The following is a 21,243-nucleotide window of genomic DNA, read 5'->3' as shown; positions in this document are numbered from 1 at the left end:
ACATCCTTAAATCCATTAAGATAGCATGGATACACTGTGTCTAAAATGACATCTGTGTGAGGTCAGGGCATTCAGCCAACTGAGCTGTTAATGGGAAGAAATGTTTGTTTCTTTTTAGAGAAAACAGCCTGCTGCCACAAGTTGCCATCCCAGAGGGTGCTCATGGGATTGCATTCACATCGGCAGTGATTTCATTGGACATCCAGCTGCAGCACTCAGCTTGTTCCCAATGGCCAGTCTCCCCAGGGTCTGTTTTTTTTTTTTTTTTTTTTTTTTTTGAGACAGAATGACAAAAACATACTTTTTATGACTATTTTTGCTGTCTGTTCTCCAGGCAGTTTGACTATGAGCTAAAGGAGACAGACACAAACCTCAGTGGAAAAACATAGTGAGGACACAGATATATCTTTATAAACAGACTTTAAATAGACTAAAGAATATAATTATTGTAGATGTCGCTAAAAAAAAAAAGAATAGGACAGAACTATGGTAATGCCTGTCTGGCGTTCTTAGATCAGCTTCTGTTTTAAATAAATTGTTCAGAAAAGTTAATTTGGGGTCTCTTGATTGTATCTGCTCATTGCTTTACCTGGTCATGTTCTCTTTATATTTACTTCAAGAATTTTACCTTTGTTGCGCAGGATATCCACCTGTTACTGTTCAATACTAGAGAGGTCTACTACCATAATAAGACTGTATATATTCTGTGGACCATACATTTTTAGATTTTTATGTTCATATTACAAAAATCTGCTTATTCTTAATTATGCATACTTATTTATTTGTTTTTGTTGTTTTTTTTTAACTTGTCTTGTCCAGCATCCTAACAGCAGAATGGTAGTCTGGCTGCCTTTTGGTGCTGAACAAATTTGCTTTGCCAAGGGTAACTTCATAAAGTATATGAAGCTCCCCTTGATATTGTGCTGATTTTATTATGAGTTTTGTTGAACCACATTTCGATGCCGGAACTGACATGGGGAAAGGGGGGGGGGGGGGGCAAGAGAAAAGAAGGTGGCAAAAACCCTCACAAGAAAGACCTTCACATTTATTTATTTATGAATATTTTCTGATTATACTGATTATACTGTCTGATTATTCTTCTATTTTTTTATGTACATTCCTAAAGTATCTGCATCATGGAAAAGTTCCCACTGGGGTTAATAATGTATTCCAATTCCGATTTTCAATCAAATTTTACATAGTGAACTAATTTGTCATTTAGTTACAATGCCAATAATTGAATATAAGTGATATGCACTGGAGTTTTTACTTCAATCACACTACTTTGGATTTGAAACTGAAGCTACAGCCAGTTCACCTCAGGTTTTGGTTCCATTTCCTCATTCTATTTAAGAAAAACAAAGTTGTACCACAACCGTTTTTGGGCTTAACAATAATTTTATTTCTTGAAAATTACTCAAAAAAGGTCCCAATTTAGAAGTGAATCATAAGAAAGCACCATTTGAGGATAAAAAACAGACTTTTAGTGATTGCAATTAGATGATTCAGACAGACTGATGTCACTGCCAGGTTGTATTGAGGTTCAGTTTCCAGTATTGAATAGAACCATTATTGTCATGAAAATAGTGGACCCTAACTTTTTGGAACGGTTTAGGGGACAATGCAATTAAAAGAAAACATCTCTAGTGCGTATTTAGAACAAACACGGTGATGTTAATGCATTAATGTGATTTAAGCCTCACAGCTACAGATGTTCACTCATCACAAGTAAAAGTTCAGCTGTCACCAAATGAACTGCCAAAGTGACAAACAAAATGACACGACTGACGTGAGCTGAAGCGACATCTCCTCAGTCTCCTGTGTTGTTTCTGCCAGTGACACAACATCAGGCTGTGTGGCTGTAATTCTCCTGATAGGACTGCAGAGACCCCCACCCCCCCCACTCCGTCATCCCCCCTGCCCTCCGCCGATCAAAATCAAACCCACATCTAATACCGACAACAAGAACAAGACAATAATTGATGTTTCTGAAGTGGGAAAACTGTATTTACGCTCAAAGAAAAGAAAGGAACACTCAACTTGATATGCATTTCTGATTTATTTTTGTAGGAAAATAGGTCTTTTTACATGCAAATCAAATGTATTCATCAGAGAATATGAAAAAATGTCTGCAGGGGATACCAGAATGGCACTCAAAGAAATGTACATTTTACAAAAGGCTTAGAAAAATACACACAAACACACAAATGCATGTATGAATCAGAGTTTGTACTTGTAATACTACTGGTTTTATTGTCACATCCCACTATAAGAAACATGTAAGGAAACAGCACTGCCTCACTCATGTCTTTTCTTTTAAAACACATACAGTCTATTTTACGTGGAGACAGTAGACAGACACATGCTGAGGGTGGAAACTGTTATTTCCCTGATGAATCAACACAAATTTCTTCATCTGGTATGACTGGTTTTTAAGTCTCTGACCTGCATACAGCACAGAGATAGTTTACAAAAGAACCGGTTAATGTTTCACAGTATTCCTGGACTTTTAGGAAATCGTTTAATCTTTTATATCAGACTTTATTCACAATCCGCTGGCTCAACCGATCTGTGGAACAATCAAACAATCACCACCTCATGATGCTCAAATGTCACTGTGAGGCAAAACACACCTCATATTTTATGACTTTTTTGTTTTATCATGTTTTTTTTTTTTTTTTTAATTTTCTACTTCTTTCTGTCACATAAGAGGCAAACTTTTGATTCCTGCGATGTATTTATTACCAAAACTTGGACAGAATTGGAGTTGAATAAACAGTATGCTCAAACATTTAAAGAATGTGAAGTGGTGAGCAGTTCTGGATGTACTTACCCCCATTCCTAAGAACAAATACTGAAAGAAAACAACATAGCATATTAGTAACCCTGAAGGATTAAAGGCTTATTATAGTTGTAGAAAATGCTTTAGTCTAATAGTCTAAACCCTTATTAATTATGTTCTCCAAAATACAAAACACACACAAACTCAGATCACAAACGTTGACATTTTAAAGGCTAAAATATCCCTAAGACAGGGACAGTATGCAGAGCAGAAGAACTCTGACAAAAGTAGTTCTAAAAGCGGTTTTTGTCCAAGAGCCACACTCTCTCACTGCCGCCTTCTCCGTCTGTGTCAGTGGCTCGATAGACAAAGAGAACAAGGACAGACAAACATGTAAGTACGCCACAGGGTGATTCTTCTGACCTGAATAGCTGCCCGAGTTTCTTACTTTTCCTATAAAACAGACTAATCTGGCCTAGAATAGTTTAGGAGATGTAAGGCCAAGCTGCCAGTCATGCAGACACACAGCAGATGGGATCTTCCAGCCCCCCCCCCAAAAAAAACTCCCTCACACACTCTCTGGGGGTGACAGGAAGCCGCCCTCTAGTGGGTTCATCTGACTATAACCTCAAAGAATCACCTGCTTTCACGTTCATGCATCAGTACGTTTCCATTCCTCATAACAACAGTAAATACTTTAGTTGAGAAAGTTTGTTTACTGGGGAGGGTTTTTTTAATGAGGGCTGGTAGGCCTCACGGGGAGAGGCTGACACTGGGATACTCTCAGTAAATCACCTGTGGCTTATTAGGATCAGAGTCAGTGGAGCCAGTGCCAATCACAGCTCTGGGAGCAGCTGACTAAAGTACTTGTGGTGATTTATATCTGTCTGCAGCTGGCTCGGCCTCAGCTTGTTGCAAAGACATGTGGTGCTGCCGGGTGGTGAACAAAGCAACCAGAGTCTCAGAACCTCCCCGTCTGAGCACACACCCCGTGTTTACGCAAAGAAGCGTGTCACAATGTATAACCTTACAACTTCACACAAGTAACCATTCGTTCATTTAGTTCACAGTTCAAAGACCTCCCAGACAAGATTTATTCAATCAAGAACAGCATGTGCCAGTTTTTCTGATTGGCTCCCCTTCCCGATGTAACGACATGAGACAAATAAGCAATCACCACCGTGGCTTGTTTGGAAAGCTACTTTGGGGCAAAGCTGGAAATGGCTGCAATAATTTAGCATTTCCTGTCCTTTGTCTCCATCAGACCCCATCAGCCTGTTTGTGTCCACACACAGCTGTTCAGCAGATCTTCCAAAATTGTTGGAAAAGAAACACTGTTTATTGAAATACAGCCCAGAGGGATGCCACATACATTGAATACTGATATAGAACATACAGGGAAAAAGTCTGGCTTTTTTTTTCTTTGTATCATTTAGTCCATGTAGCCAACATATTATAAAAATATACTATATCATATTTCACATTTTTTACAGTTGAAAGGCAATTTCAAACACAATGACCATAAATATCCATACCGATAGCACATTTTTTTTTTTTTTAAAGGAACCTGTTTTCTTTTTCTTTATTTTACAAAAGAAAATTATTGGAAAAAAAGAGTGCTTTCATATAAAACACTGGTTGTAACATAAAAATGTACTCCATTTTGGAGTTTATTATTTTAAATCCCCTTCAAAAAAGTAATACACTTACTGGAATAGAAAAACAAGTAACTTTTACAAAAGGGTTGGTCTCACATAGGCATTTTTTCCAATACTGGAGTAGCATGGCCACAGTATTCCAAAGCTACAAACAACCAGGCTTCATAGCAGCCTAGCTTTAAAACTTGGCACTGACACTTGCATGACACAAACAGTGTTTGGTCTCATTATATGATAGTAATGGCTTTAGACCTTTTCCATTACAAAGTTTGACACATTTTAATATTGCAGCCTTGTGCATTTCACATTGAATGTGTACCCCTGGGATGAGACGATTTTACTAACCCGAGGCTTGTCAAGAAAATGGAACAATACAGCTGGTTAAGGTGCCACTGGATGCAGGTAGCATTGGCTACTGGTAACTACTCTCTATTCTAGGAAGCCCCCACTAAAGATACCACCAGGGGGCAGTCAAATACAAGGCAGATGAAATAACAGTGAAGAACTGATCAGCTTCCTGCAACAGCCTTGAGAAGTTAAAAACAAAGTAAGTTGGAAAGTAAGGTATAAAAACTGGATTGCTTCTGCACCTTGTTAAAAAGTACATATTCTTTAGGAAACTTCAGATGTAGACTGAATAAAAGCTGCAATACTCATAAGTTCCTGAGCAGCAGCTATTGTTGTACAGTTCTCAAAAACACACACTGAACATATACAAACACATGGGCAGATGCAAAGTCACAGTAACAACAGACTGTTATAGACACTGGATAGAAAGCAGACAAAGAACATGACTGACAGGACACAGCCTTCAGGAAGGTGATGTTCTCACTACAAGGTAAAGTCACTGCTTTGGGCGCTGACTCTGACTTATGTTTTTTCTTATTGCATTACGTGTTATGACGTTGTTTTATAACGTCAGTATATTATCAAGTCAATGCCAGGGCAAAGTGATGAGGTGGCATCCAATTGCGTATGAGTGAGGGTGATCCCTCATTTGGATGTCAGTGTATTTTTTATTTTTTTTTACATAGATTTTGGATTCCAATGTGTCTTTGTAGAGCAGTGGCCAGGAAATGAACTGAACCAAATCTGCTATAGATCTGATTTGCAACAGAACTCATTATCATTCCATAATTATCCAAAGCTGCAATCCCAAAGAAAGGATGGACAGGAAGCGGAGGTCAATAATCTGTTTGAGGGCTTGAGGAGACCAAAACATGTAAACGACAGACTGAAACCTAACACAGTTTGTGTTGGTGTGACACTTAAATAGACAGTGAGAGCCCAGACAAAACAAATTGTCAGCTGCATCATCACATTTTTACACACCACAGCACATAAACACACATCTTCTCCAGCTTACAGGATTCTTTAGGCACTGTGGTTTAAATATCCGAGAATGATTGCATGCCTCATCCATTGTCTTATATACACATCCTTCAATATGTGTCATTATTTGTGGAGTGTAAGGAGGGTTAAATCCATACAGAGGGCTTGCCCTCTCCTGATTTACTGCTGCTGCTGTTGCTGCTGCTGCCTCCTCCACTGCTGCCTCCTTTCCCATGTTTGAATCTATGCTTGCGTTCCTTCTGAGGCTGTGGCTGGGGCTGAGGTTGGGCCTGGATTATGTTGCTTTGGGGCTTGTCGTCCTGGTTGTCCCCGAGCTGCTCCTCTGCCCGGTGCTGCTGACTGTAGGCCTGGATCGCCGCCTCCAGCTGCTCGTGGGCCTGCTGGATCATGTCTTTGTTCAGAGCCACACGTGACTCTCCTCCTGTTGGAAAGTTGTCCTCATTGCTACCAAACTGTTGCTGCTCTTCTTGGGCAATATTTGCCCGGTTCTGCTTACATGCCATCTTGGCATTGCTCAGGTCTGTGTAGGGCATTTGTTCTGGTTTGACCACGATGTTGTAGCCTGGTGGAGCTGATGGGGTGTTCCATGAGAATGGGTAACCAACGTAGTCCGCAGCTCCGTCTCCGCCCACCCCTCCCTCAGACCCCGCCTCAGGTCCTGTTCCTCCCACTGAACCCTCCACTCCCCCATTGGTGCCTAACAAGCCCAGCTGGTACTCGTCCTCCTGAGGTGGGCATCGCCGACGGCGAAGAATGTCACATATCGAGCCGATCCCCAAGTGGAGCATCTCCCAAACGTTGAGCATGAGGCAGAGGACAGTGACTCCATACATAATGCGGAGGAAGATGGTTTTCTCAGTGGGCCTTGACACAAAGCAGTCAACACTGTGGGGACAAGGTTTGAACGAACACACAAACACCGGTTTAACACGGAAACCGTAGAGTAAGTACTGGCCTGCAAGGAATCCGGCCTCTAGCACTGTTCGTGTCACCAGCTGCAAAACATAAACCCTCATCAGCCCCTCATCACGGATCCGCTTTCGACCATCGTGGCGGATTTTGGGTCTTGGCGTGGGCTGCAGTGGATCTCGTGGTCTTTTTGGAGGCTCTATCTCTGGCACCTCATAAATCATGGGATCATCCTCCTGGTCCTCCTCTGTTTCCTCGATGCCTCGGTGCTGCCGTGCTCCAAAGCAGATTTTTCTGGGTTTCCTGTGTGTGTAACCCCCTCCTGTTCTGACCGTTGCGGAGCCACTTACTCCTTTGGCTTCATCTAATCTGGCAATCTTATTGATAGCATAGCCCATGTACATGAGAGAAGGCATCGCCACCAGGATGATCTGGAAAACCCAGAAGCGCACGTGAGACAGAGGGGCGAAGGCATCGTAACAGACGTTCTCGCAGCCGGGCTGGCCTGAGTTGCAGACAAACTTGCTTTGTTCGTCATAGTAGATGGACTCTCCTCCAACGGCGGTGAGAACAATGCGGAAGACGATGAGCACGGTGAGCCACAGCTTCCCCACGAAGGTGGAGTGGTTGTGGATCTCCTCCAGCAGCCGCGTGAGGAAGCTCCAGCTCATGGTGTCGCTGGACAGTGGGGCAGACAGTGTCCCTCTCTCACCTGTTCACAGACTCTGGACAAATAAAGATAGAGAGGAGGAGAAGAGAGGACAGTGTGAGATTTCTGCAGCTTAGAGTCTCTGAAACAAAACAATAGTAGCAGATATAGTAGATGACTGTATGAGTATGAGGGGATCATGGGAGCTGTTGTTTTGACCCCCATTGGTTAGGAAAATCTAGAAAGAAATCATGTCAACAGTTAAGGAACTTTCACATTGTGCAGTGACTTATATTCACTTTAGGTCACTTTAGTTAAGTGAAATAGAAGCAAGGACATATGACACCAAAGGATATACTGAGAAATTAGATACTGTTTCTCTCCATGACATGCAATTAAAAAAGAGGCAAAAAAAAAAGAATAAATAGGTGGTGTGAAAGATGAACTATAATAGAATATTAAATATATAAATCAAATCTATTTACAATAGCAGTGATAGTACAATACAGTAATGCACCTCTAATGGAACAGAAGCACATATGACAATAGTGCAATGTTACACTGAATAAAATTATAGATTTCTCCAAGTTTAAAACATTTTACACAAATTAACAAACTGTATAAATGGCCCTTGTTCTTTTTAGATATTTTAATGTTGCACATTATAGGTTTAATGCTTGTAAGTGTGAAAAATATTTAGTTCTGCCAGTTCCGTGGTGAGATTTGAGTAGGGGTGATCTAATAATCGCTCTGAGTAAAATAAGTGTCCCTGTCTCATCTGTTCACAGACTCTGGACAAATAAAGAGATATTAGAAGAAGAAGGGGAGACAGTGTGAGTTCAAATGAAATGTTTACAACTGAAATCAAACAAACAGTATGAGATTTCTGCATCTTGGAGTCTCTCATACAAAACAATAGTCAAAGACACAGTAGATGATGTTGCTGTTGTTCTGATTCCTATTATGAATCTTGAAATAAATCATGTCAACAATTGAGGTATTTTCACATTATGCAATGACTTATATTCATATCATGCCATCTCAGTCAAGAGGAATAGAAGCAAGTAGATATGACACCATAGACAAGCAACAAAATCCACTGTTACACTGAATAAAAATGCACATTTTACATTTGAACAACATTTACGCAACAAAACAAAATATATTTAGAGACCTTGTACTTTTTAGATATTTTAATATTGCACAATATAGCTTTAACACTTGTAAATGTGAAAAATAATTAGTTCTGCCAGTTCAGTGATGAGATTTGGGGGGGGGGGGTGATCTAATAATCGCTCTAAGTAAAATAAGTGTTCCTGTCTCAGTTCAGGAAATCGGTGTCTTTAATTTGATCTGTTGCTTCTTGCAGCACTAAGACACACAATGAATTTTAGAGAGGTCCAAAGTGAGGTCGCTGTCAAGTTCAGGATTTTAACAGAATTAGAAGACCAAACAGAGTGGAAAAAGGATATTGGTATTTTAAAAAAACCATCAAGCGGTACTGAAACCGAGGCGAATAATCCAAATAGGGGGAATTTGCTGCTGCCAAATACACACACACTTTATTTAACAGCCTATCTCTTTTTGAAGAAATAAATCCTCTTAGTGAGTCTTCTTCTGTGTGAGGTGCAGTTTTCAGGATTGTATTAACTTGACTGGTTCGTTCTGGTGAGGAGGTAACCGGCATCGTGCTGCAGTTTCTGTGCATTTCAGTGCAGTTTAGGAAAAAGGACATGTTGCCTATGTAGGTTAGGTCTGGGCTCCAGGCAGTCCATCCAAACCAGCAGAATCAGCAGGTGGCCGGGCACAAACCGTTGGAGCGGGAAGTCAGACAGCAGACCCACATTAGCTCAAGCAGTGGAGCTGAACCCAAACACTGCTGTCCCTCAGGGCAGCTTTGGGGGATGAATATGACACCTCCACAGAACTTTCCCCCTTATGAAGCTGCAATAGTGCACGGCTTATTGTCAGCTAGACCGAGAGGAAAATCCAAGCATGAATACTAGCTTAGGTTAGGGTTTAAAGGGCTTCCAGGGGCAATATCCTTACCAAGCAGGTTCAGGGCTTAGTTGGAGCTGCAGCACGGGGAACATTTCGCTCTAAAACATGACCAGGAACTGCTAACTCTCTGTTTTGTGTCTCCAGAAGGGAGGAAAGAGAGGGTGGGAATGTTTTGAAGTGCGCTTGCAAAGAAACATGTGTCTAGAATTGATCACCCAGACCATATAAGGACAAGCCTGGGATAGAGGAGGTGCATGTCAGGAATCGTTGTGTACAGTGCTGCTGAAAGTCCTCATGAGGGCGAAAAACTGTGAGCGTCTGTGACCGACATGTATGAGTAAGCAGCACATGGCCACGGCGGAGAAAATAGGCTCCCACAAGCACACACACAGTCATGGTAATGTCCGTCTATCGTCACGTTCTGTCTGACTTTTCCCGCATTACATCACTTTGTGTCTTTACATAACTCTTACTGTTCTGCGCAAATGTCCTTAAGCCACTAATATCCAGATTTAGTCGCACAGTCAGCTGTAAAGGTCAAGCTATTCTGATTTTACAATAATAGTGAGGCATTGTTATCCAGTGATTTCATCTGGGAACAATCTGATTTAAATTATACTGAATGCAACCACCTGAGTAATGAAGCTGCTTTGTGTCTGTTGCTTGATATGAAAATGCAACATTACAGAGTTTTCCACCCTGCACCTGTTGTTTTTGTGAAGGTTTTTGGATTTACATGCACATTACTCTACTGCATTAAAATTAAGAGCATGGACAGTGAATGATTACTTTCATTATGTTTAGGTATTTCTTGGCTATTGTGCAATGTGCAATATTAATATGTGCAATGTGAAGTATTTCCAAAGATTTAGTGTTTTTAATTTTAATAACTTTTTTATTGTAGTGGGTTATTAGACAGGGCCAGTGCACATTAATCACCATTGCTGTAAATGTGCCAGAATTTGCCCAAAAGGCTGAAAGCTATAACCAAAAATGAATGAATGAATGAATGGAATGTATGGAATTCCATTTATGTATGGAACAGTGTTTATATGAATTTGTACATGTATATGTAAGTGTATGAGCATGGGTATGCGTATATGCATATATGTGTGTGTATGTATATGTAGGTGTATGTGTATATGATATATGTGGATGTGTATATGTATGCATGTGTGCATGTATGTATGTATATGTATGTATATATACACATATGTATATGTGTATGTATGTGTGTGTATATATGTATGTGTGTATAGATGGATAGATGTGTATGTATATGGGTGTATATGTATGGATGTATATATGGACATATTGTTGGTTTAGACAAAGGGGTGAGAGCTAATAAGCTATGCTTCTTCTCACTCCTTTTCGGATATGACTTTTTTTTTCTTTCTTTTCTTTTACGTGTATCATTTTTTTATGCTTCCTTGAATTTTCATTTCTATATTATGTTGTGCAAATAAGTCAAATAGTAGTAATCAGGAAGCTTGTATCATAGCCATATTCGAAATAAATCAATTTTTTTAAAAATGAATGAACGAATTTTTTTTGGGTGTGTACATTAATCAGTGCACTCAGTACAACAATTATAATAAACATAAACCCCCAAAAAGGAATAGGCTACAAGCAAAAGCTTTTTTTTTTTTGCCTATCCTTTTCATCTGATACACTGCTTACATTAAATTAAACATGTACAGCATGGAGCATTCACACCATTAAAAAAAAAAAAAAAAAAAAATCAACAACAAAAGCATATTTACCATCTCAATTCAAAAGTCCTAAATGATTTTAAACTTAAGGCATTTTTTTTAACTTTGTAAAAGGAGTGAATAACTTAAATTCATCATCAGGTCCATCTAGACTTCATATTTGTCCTCACTTTAGTTCGATCAAAAATATAAAGACCTCTTAAATTATAATTACTCTCCCTTAATTCAAAGAATTCACAAATAGTATTTGGGACACTACTATTTTTATCCCAAATCTTCCATATACCTATTTGGAATTTTTTTTTTTTTTTTTTTTTACCTTTTTTTAAAAATATATTTATGTTTGTACTTTGCTTTATCTCTTGCTCCAGACCGTTCCACAAAGTCCCCCCACAGCTTATTATGCATATACTTTTCATTGTTGTTCTTATTTTATGCAAGATTAAAGTTCCAATTCCAAAAGAAAAAGAGAAAAATAGTAAAGTACATTATTATTGTTTGATGTAGATGTTAAATTATATTTATTTTTACTTGCAGAACAGAATAATTCGTTTTAGAGGTTAAATGTTATGCTCGATTATTTCTGAGTCGCCTCAAATTTGGGAATGAAAAGGTGAATTCACAATCAAATTTCTTGTTCCTGTTTAAAATAGTAAAACATCAAAGAGCTCACTGAAAATAAAGTTGCATTTAAGCACTTCATGATGCCGAATGATCTCTGAGACAAATAGGGAAAGGTGCTCTAAGTGCTATATATATAAAGTTCTGGCTAAATATTAGACTGCAGCCAGACTTCATTCTTAGCCATTTTGCAGACGTTGCTAAACACCGTCCTTTCCCATCACAAAACACAGAGGAACTGAAACATTCCTCCTTTGTGTTTCCTAGGTAGTGTTCGCACGAGGAACTGTCACACTACCTCCTGACCAGGAGAGACGCTCCAGCCCAAGACCACGACTGCCTAGGTTTAATACTCCAGCTCAGCCACATGTAACTTGACATTTTGCTTTCTCATCCAATTTACGTCTGCAGGAGCTAGTGGGGCAGTTAGAGGAAAGAAGCTGACTTTGTGCATTAAGTTAGGAGGGTGAGTCAGCCTCCCGAATAGTACCACACAGACAGCAGGCAGCCTTTGTGTGTGTCTCAAACTCTGATACAAACAATGAGCAGCAAATTAGTGGAAATGATGTCACACGTAGATGTTCGGTTGCAAAGGCGTGAAATTCTCTCAAATTTAGTCACATGGAGTGTTTACATAATAGGAGGTAAAGGAGGTTTGAAAGGGAATCGCATCCAGGATCAATGGCTCTATAGGGATGGGAATTAAGACCCGGTTCTTGTAGAGACAGAACCAGCTCCCAGTAGCTCAGTTCTTCTGAATCGTTCATCTGATTCCTCAACAGTTCTGCTTATCGCTTCTGCAACGTCATCATGTGAAATACACCACACGTCATTTCCGTATTTTGGTTGTATTTCACCGGTAAAGACAACACTAGGGCCATTTATAACATATGCAGAGCTTCCATTACGACAAAGGGGGAAACACCTCCAACACGTACAAACATTTAACCACAGCATCCAATTAAACTGCACCTATGGAACGTCTGTGATTGGCTGCTTTGCAAAGGGGGCGGTGACTCAGCCGCGAACATTAACCCTTTCATGCATACTGGTCACTACAGTGGACAGTTATTCTACAGCTGTTCGTTTGTATATCCATGTTTTATGTTTTATGTTGTTTTAGTTTCATATCAGCCAACACAGTGGACACTTATGCACCATCCCATACACTGACATTCACACCATTACTGTAACTTTACTGTTCTTGATAAACCTGATCTGCACTAACGTGTTTTAGTGTAAATCAATTGCTAATTGTTGTTAGACTGTAATTAACTATTTTCCTAATCAAAAAGTTGGGCTTTTGTTGCACATTATCTCCATGAAGGGAGTAATAACTAATATTAAAGTATGATAAAATGTGAGCGGCATGAAAAATGTTTTTATTTCATAGTTTTCAAACAGTATATCACTTTTCGATGATCGGTTTTAATCTTTGCTTCAAATATTAAATGCATGGTGTCCAGCTTAGTGGACATTTTTGTAACTCCATGAAAAATAGCTTCATAAAAAAAATCCCCTTCACATTGTTTTTTTTTATGCGTAAAGAGGAATAAAAACACTCAGGAAAAAAGTCTTGACTAAGGTTCTCAAAATTCTTGCATGAAAAGGTGAAACTCCTCTGGGTTCTACAGATACTGTTAATGTTAGCATCATTTCACTGCGTCAACCTGCTTTTACTATTGTTTATGAATAATTGCGATGTCCTAGAATTACATTTAGATGATGCTGAGGCTGCAGCAGGTAGATCTCACACTCCTTTAACTTCCCCTTTATAACCCTTTATGAGGTTTGTTTGAATTAAATGCAAAATGTTAGTGCATGTTTGACATTCAAGAGTGAAAGCAAACAAAGCTATTTGTATGTTCTATAGTTTATTCCCTAATCCAGTGGTTCTCAAACTTTTTCCAGTGGAGTACCCTCTGAAATATACTTTTTGAGCCAAGTACCCCCAACTCTGACTTCAGCATTTTTGATTAAAAAAAATAATAATAAAAAATTAGGCATAATTTGTTCCTGTGCCAAAGGTGTCTGTTAATATTTTCAAAACTTTGTCAACAAACAACATATATTTAACTGTAATATATAGAAAATTACCAATTTTTTAAAGTAAATTTTGTATGCAAAATATGAACTCATTAAGAAAAATGAATAAATTGATCATTAATTAATAAATGAACCTTTCATCACCAAAATACAATCACTTAGCTACTCAAATAAATTTATCTTGAATAATATAAAATAGAAATGTTCTTAAAATGTTACCAAAGCTTAAACAAGATGATTGACAGTAAAACTATTATATGAATGCATTTATTTCAGCATTAATTCTCATTATTCATTTTGTATTCAGTACATGATGACTTATTTAATGTGTTTTTCCCAAAAAAATTTCAAGTACCCCTAGGGCTTGTTCCAAGTACCCCTGGGGGTATGCATACCCCACTTTGGGAACCCCTCCCTCCCCTCCATGCCACAAAGGTTACAGAAAGTTGAAACTGAAAAATCACAGTAAGCTTAAAAAAACTGTGATCAAAAGAGAAAAACGTGTAGATATCATGTCCTGCCTGAAGCTCGAAAAAGTCAGGTACTCACTTAGGCGTTCAAACGGAAAGTTCCAGAAGGCGTGGGGGCCCTTTTTTAACCCTTTCATGCATAGTGGTCACTAAAGTGGACAGTTATTCTACATCTGTTCTCTTGTATATTCATGGGTTTTGTTGTTTTAGTTGTATTTCAGCACACAGTGGATACTTATGCATCATCCCATACACTGCAATTCATACCATTACTGTCTTTTTGCTTATTATCTGCATGAAGTTAGTAATAACTAATATTAGAGTATGTTAAAATATGAATGTGTCAGATTAGCTGCATGAAAAATGTTTTTATTTCATAGTTTTCACACAGTATCTCATTTTCTGATGATGGGTACATGTTTTTTTTTTCTTCAAAAATTAAATGCTTGGTGTCCAGCTGAGTGGACATTTTTGTAACTCCATGAAAAATAAGTTCATAAAAAATATTTCAATCGCATTGGGTTTTTTTTCATGCCTATAGAGGAAAAAAATCTTGACTATAGTTTTCATGATTCATGCAAGCAAGGGTTAAACATGTTTCAGGCTTTATGAACATTTGACAGTATCCCAACTTACCAATCTAGTCCATGCATCATTGTTATGACAGGATAATACCAATATTCGAAAGCTCGCTGGCAGTGACTGGGGATTATTTTTGGTCTTTATTTATTTTCTATTTTATTTAATTTCTTTTAAGTATAACTCTTCTTTGTCTTAATGTGCTAAGATGCTGACATACATCTATTTGTACAACTTGTCTGTAACAACTGAACACCTGTGCACTATGTTCTGGAAAAAAATTAAAATATTTTGATTTAAAAAAATAAAGAAAAACATCATTGAAATTATAAATTGTCATTGATAAAACAGTGATTTTCATTCAAAAACACATCAAAATTCAAAAAATAAAAAATAAAATTAAATAATGTCTGTGTTTTAAACTTCAGCTAATACCTGTTTTGATCCCATTACAATTTTTTACAATACATGTTTTTAAATGCCAGTGTTTATTTTTTCAGTTTTCAGGGTGTGTTTCCTATGCCAAATTTTATTTTCAATATCAAACATTTAACAAAAGTCCTCGTTTTGGCTTCATAGATACACAGCTAATAGGCCTACCAGAACACCACAAGGTCAAAGGTCAACAACACCAGGTCCTAAAGGAGACATTCTCAACATCAGAACTTTACTCACTAACTCAAGCCAACAGTTACAATTAGAGTTACTGTCACTGCAGGGATCCCCTCCGCTACTGGCTTCCATCCCTTAGGATCGGCTGACACTCATATCCAGACACAGAACAGAAGAGCAGAGACAGACGAACACGTGCAGCCTCAAAAAGCATGTGGCGTAAAGCAGCGGACTGAGCAAAACTGCGTCAGGGTTAGTTGAGGTGCTCCTTATTCACCGGAGTGACTCATTACGTGGATGCAAGTGGAAGGCCCTGGGCGTGGGAGGGGCGCCACGGGAACGAGACCACCCCAGGACAAACCCCCGACCCGAGTCAGGGACAGCTGCAGGTGGACCAGGGGTGAGATTACATAACAGAGAGAGATGTACTATGTTTCACCACAGCGAGTTCTGGCAGCAACAGGTTTGACAGTTCATGATGTCTGTATAGGAAACGGTATCTGTCTGGTCTGTGTTGTTTATTCACATACACAGATGTAACGATATGAAAATTTCATATCATGGTTATTTTGACCAAAATTATCACGGTTATCATTATCATCGCGGTATTGTTGAAATTATGCTCAAAATGTTCAAAAAAGTGCACTGTAAAAAAAAATCTGTAATTTAACAGAATTTTCACTGTTTATTTTACAGATTTTTACTGTATTTTTAAGATACAGGAAAATATCAATGAAATGACAAAAATAGACTGTGATTTTACATGTCAAATGTAAAATAACATGAAAAAACTGTAACTGTGAATAACCAAAAAATTTCCATTTTTTTAAAAGAATTTTTTTCTTTTTTTTTTTTTTTTTACAGAAAAATACAGTTAAAATACATTTGCAAATGTATTGTAATTTCACAAATATTTCTTTTCTATTTATGAGATTAAACTGTTAAATTAAAATTTAGTACTGTAAAAATAAATAAATAAATAAATAAATAAATAAATAAATAAATAAATAAAACGAGATAAAATTACTGACAATTAACTGTAAAAGAAGTATTTGTTCTGTAAGTTTAACAACACTTGTTTGTTAATTGTCAAATATCTTGTGTAATTATGGGAGGTTTCACAACAAAAATGCTGAATAAATGTGTTTTTTGTGAATGTATAACATGTATAAGCACTGATAAACTGTCAAAATGCAGTTTTTATCAGTGGATTGTACAACTTAGTCTCATTGAAAATTATTTCTATATATATTTATAGCTAATTTGATTGTTAATACATGTAAATATTCTTTATTAAACATTAAAAAGTCAAAAAATATGCAAAATATCATGTAAAGTTAGGGCAAAAAACTGTATTTTAATTATGGAAAATTACTGAACTTTTATAAGATGGTTATTTCTGTTATTTAACAGTATTTTTTTGGCACCCCAGCTGCTGGAATATTACTGGGGGTTTTTTAACCTTTTTTTTTTTTTTTTATAGTGTAGGTGTTTTCTCCAGAAAAGTGCAGTAATCAAACACGGTTATCATGATAATTAGAATTTAAACGGTAATACTAACTGTTAGCAATTTTACCTTATACCGGTAATTGTTACATCCCTATTCACATATGAAACAGATTAAATCTAGAAATCTGATCGACTGTTCTAACTGTTCTAATGTCTTGGATGTAGTCTTTGGGTGACTTTTATCTACACCAATTTTCCATTTTATTACAACCAAATTCATATTACTCAGAAAATACAAATCCTCAGCATTTTATTAGTCATAGATTAATTATTTTTAACCTTAACATTAACCTTCAAAGACCCAACCAGTCACCACGGCAACCAAAACCATCTACTGATCTACCTCAGTTTCATTGTACTTGTACAATGACAATAAAGAGATTCTGATCTAAAATGTTTAATAAGTATAGATCTATTAATCCTATCAATATGTGAAAATAATTCAGGTAAAATGTAATTTCTCAGCTTTTCATCGGTATCAGATATGACCCATTCGGATGTTCAGAGGTGAACATGCACTGTAAGACTGGATAAGTTGACTTTACTTAAAAAATCTCAAGTAACTCATTGCCTTAAAAAATTTAAGTAATGAAGACTTGAGTGTATTAAACTTAAATGCTTGATTTGAATAGAATTGCTATTTTAAGTACAACACACTAAATGCCAAGTTAATTTAACTTAAAATTTGTTGCAGTGTCAATCGCTTTGTGTAATCATTAGACTTAATATCATCAGTTTATTTTACTCAATTCCAAGTTGACTTAAATTAAAATCTTTTGCGATATGAAGTGCTTTACATAATTATTCACTTTTACATATCACAGTGTAGGTGGAAGTTAGCTTAATATCATTTACCACTACAGTACAGGCTTTTCATTTGGTAAGGCATTAAGATTTTTATTAAATGAGACCAATCTTGAATGAACAGGAAACTATTGTTCGTCCTATGGCTCTCACTCATGGTGCACCTCTACAAAAGTACAAAACAAACACAAAAAGGCCAATAAACACTGCCATACACACATTAAGTCCAAATTAACACTAACACCACAATTCCGCTGAACCCCTGCACATAAAAATAACACATTTTCAACAACATGCCCAAAACCCACAATGCAATGCAGAGATACAAAGGTGTGGTCATGACTAAAACTGAGTGATTTAAACCCATTCAGCTAAAACTTTTTCATACTTTCAACTATGTCTACAAATTAGTAGAATATACTTAAGATTTTACAGTAATGTCAAAAAAACTTAGAACATTTAGGTACATTGTAATTAAAGCATTTTAGTAAAATACAACTTCCGGGCTTACAGTGTGGAAACAACAAAAATGTACTTTTCAATAAGGCTCATGTAATTTGACAAATGACAGTGGTTATAGTCTTTTTTTATGTTCAGTTAATGATATTTACTCTGAGCTTTTATGTACAGCTACATGATCTGTACTATAAATACAGTAAACAGCAGATTTTTACGGAAAATGCCAAATTTAAAGGATAATATTATAATAAATGGTGACAAACCACTTAGCTTGTGTAGTGAAAAATTAATTTGGAAGCTGCCATAAATGTCGTCGGTCTATAAGAGCCGATCAGTGTCGACAGGACATTTTCACAATTATCAATACTAGTTGACAGTTGGTTAATATTAGACTTCTTAATTGTAAAGAGAAGATAATACACTATATGGACAAAAATACCAGGACGCATCACACTTACAGCTTAACTTCCCATTCCTATTTAATTGAAATATGGTCAGAACATGCCAAATATTTCAGAAATATATACATAGAATAACAACAAAATATTAATAATCTGTTTTTAAAAAAAAAAAAAAAAAAGCTCAATGTTGAGTAAAATTAAGCAAAAACGTGCACTGAAAACACTTTGGAATTTTAGATGCAAATGTAATGTAAACCAAATGAATAATCAAGACAAACTAAAAATGTTTATTGCAACCATATTTATTGTAATATAAAATTATATTATGTTGTTTTGTAGCTCAGCCACTTGTTAAAATTACACACCTGAATTTAAAATGTGTGTGTTCAGAAGTTGAAAATCACTGCTGCTTAAATTTTTTAAGCTTATTTTGATGTTCATTCCTACATTTACCAGTTATTTGCTTTGTGCTTCAAATGTATTTATTTACTTTGACTTAATGTTGAGTTCAAGAGTCACTCTCTTTTAATTAAATAAAAGTAGTCAATTTCTGATATGCTTTTTTTTTTTTTAAGTCACAATTCTTCGGAGGTGGGACAAGATGATTAATATACTGTCAGCTTTTTAATCTTCCAAAATATGTTATTATATTGGCCTGTAAAACCCCGCTATCATTCATTTGTAGCATAAAAATATCAACAATGAAGTTAATTTAAAATGCCCGCTTCAGTTCTTTATATTTATGTTTCATTCCTGCGCCATTTTTACACTCAAAAATTTTTTTAGCATACATAAACCTCAGTTTTCTGTTAACATAATACCATTTCTAAAAATCTATTAAAGCTGTGAGACTGTTACTAATCTGATTTACTCTAAAACAATGGCACATTTTTCAATATTTGATTGTATCTAAGCAATTCAGATGGTGCCATAAACTTCAAGTACAGTATCAACCTCTGAACATGTGAGTCCCGATAAAGACGAAGCAAATGATATAAGCTGACTGATGTCTTTTTAATGTCTTTTATATCAACATGTGATAAACAGCAGAGTCTTGTGTGACAGGCAATAACAAATGACAAACAGTTCTGTCAAAAGCAACACATTTCAACATTATTCTGCCTCTTTTTTTTGCAGTTCTTAAATTTCCATGTGTTGTTTTTGTGTGCAATGATGTGTGTCTCTGTGTCAACAGTTTTGTGTTTACATATTCCTGTTATTTCTGCATATATTCAGATTTATATATACAAAAACAGGCCCTCCTACACACATAAAGGCACATTCATATTAATAGGCACAGGCCAAGGGCACTTTGGATAATAAACGTACTGTAAACTGTAGAAAAAAGCCCTAATGAGTCTGTGTTAGCATAATAAATTTATTAGCCTGTGGATGAACTTTAAGCAAGCGAAGCATACTAATGTCTACATTTATAGACAGATTAAACATATTTACTCTGCAAAACCATGAAGAGTCTATATTTATATGGATGTTTTCATGCGGTTACTATTTTTAAAGCGCTATTGCGTCATTTCCTTCTTCTTATACACGTTTTTTGCCTCGATGCAAACATCTCCCTGACTGATCCATCATTACACTGATTATCAATTAGACTTCTGAGTGTTTTTAAAGCACTTGTAAAGGATCCAATAAAAGTAATCATCAGCGTTTTCAGCATGATTGGTTTGGCCGCTGATCCTGCCGATCTGCCGTTGGATCGCTGCCTTTAAAACACTCCTCATTCCGACTTTAAAGTCATTATTCTGTAATAGTATGTCTGTAGTATTGTGCTGATGTTTAATGGGGCTGCCTGTTACATTAATGATCGGTGTCATACAAAATTCTCTGCGGTCTCACACTTAAAATTATCACAATCGGGTGATTAAGTCAAATAAATATTCACTCATCTGTTTCAAGTTAAATCAGATAAAGGTGGCGTGTGGATTTTCAGCTAAACATATTCAGCTGTCGTCAATGTTGAAGTAAGCAACAATGAGGCGAAACACGAGGAGGTGGCAGAAATATAGAGGTTAATTACACTGCCTACTTCAGAAATGAAGTTCTACCTGTGTGAGGGAGTCACATTTCTACACTTTATGTGAAGAGAAACCTTAAAAAAAAAAAAAAAAAAACTGAATCGGTGGAGATCTGCTGTCAGACTGAACCCAATCAGGCGGTAGCTTGAGTTCAAAGCTTCCCAGTGGCAAAAAAAGTGCTGCAGTGTGCAAAGACTGAAAGTGCTGGCTTTGCAAACCTCAATGTAATAGAATAGATATGTATTTTTCAGAAAATAAACAGTAAAACGAAATGTCTGACATGATTGTTTGCCATTCAATTTATAAATGGATTTGATGCATGTATAGATATTTACTGAGGCTGATTTTAAAGACACTGACGTTCTGTCTTAAATCCCACTGTGAGTGTCTCCCACTGCCACTAGAGACGTATCTGAGACCTCCGAGCAGGTTCTGTCAGGGCTGATGTTCAGAGATCTGTCCTTGTTTGAGGGTCACTGCCACATGCACTTTTCTTCTATTCAGCCAGCGGCATCCCTGAGCTTCACCGATGCCCTTCTGAGCCTCCACCTTGTCCCACACAGGCTGCACAGATCAAATTAATCTGCTCACACTGTAGCTGGCCACACATCTGTCCATTATAACCCCCCGGATTGTCATATG

The 21,243-nt window shown here is 37.0% G+C and overlaps 1 protein-coding gene across 4 annotated transcripts in view; it reads right to left on the bottom strand.

Annotated features, from left to right (window-relative positions):
* Positions 1 to 2,040: 2,040 nt before the first annotated feature.
* The window catches only part of gjc1 (gap junction protein gamma 1), an 81,398-nt gene continuing 62,195 nt past the window's right edge, over positions 2,041 to 21,243 (bottom strand). For all 4 annotated transcript variants that reach the window (XM_030141714.1, XM_030141712.1, XM_030141713.1 and 1 more), the window contains one exon: positions 2,041 to 7,427. In XM_030141714.1, the coding sequence (XP_029997574.1) occupies positions 5,919 to 7,373 (1,455 nt within the window). In that variant the 5' untranslated portion in view covers positions 7,374 to 7,427 and the 3' untranslated portion in view covers positions 2,041 to 5,918. The remainder of the gene's footprint in view (positions 7,428 to 21,243) is intronic.

Source organism: Sphaeramia orbicularis, chromosome 8, assembly GCF_902148855.1.
Source record: "Sphaeramia orbicularis chromosome 8, fSphaOr1.1, whole genome shotgun sequence".
NCBI classification, from domain to species: domain Eukaryota; kingdom Metazoa; phylum Chordata; class Actinopteri; order Kurtiformes; family Apogonidae; genus Sphaeramia; species Sphaeramia orbicularis.
Note: the sequence above shows the minus strand (reverse complement) of the source record. Positions and strands in the feature narration are given on the sequence as shown.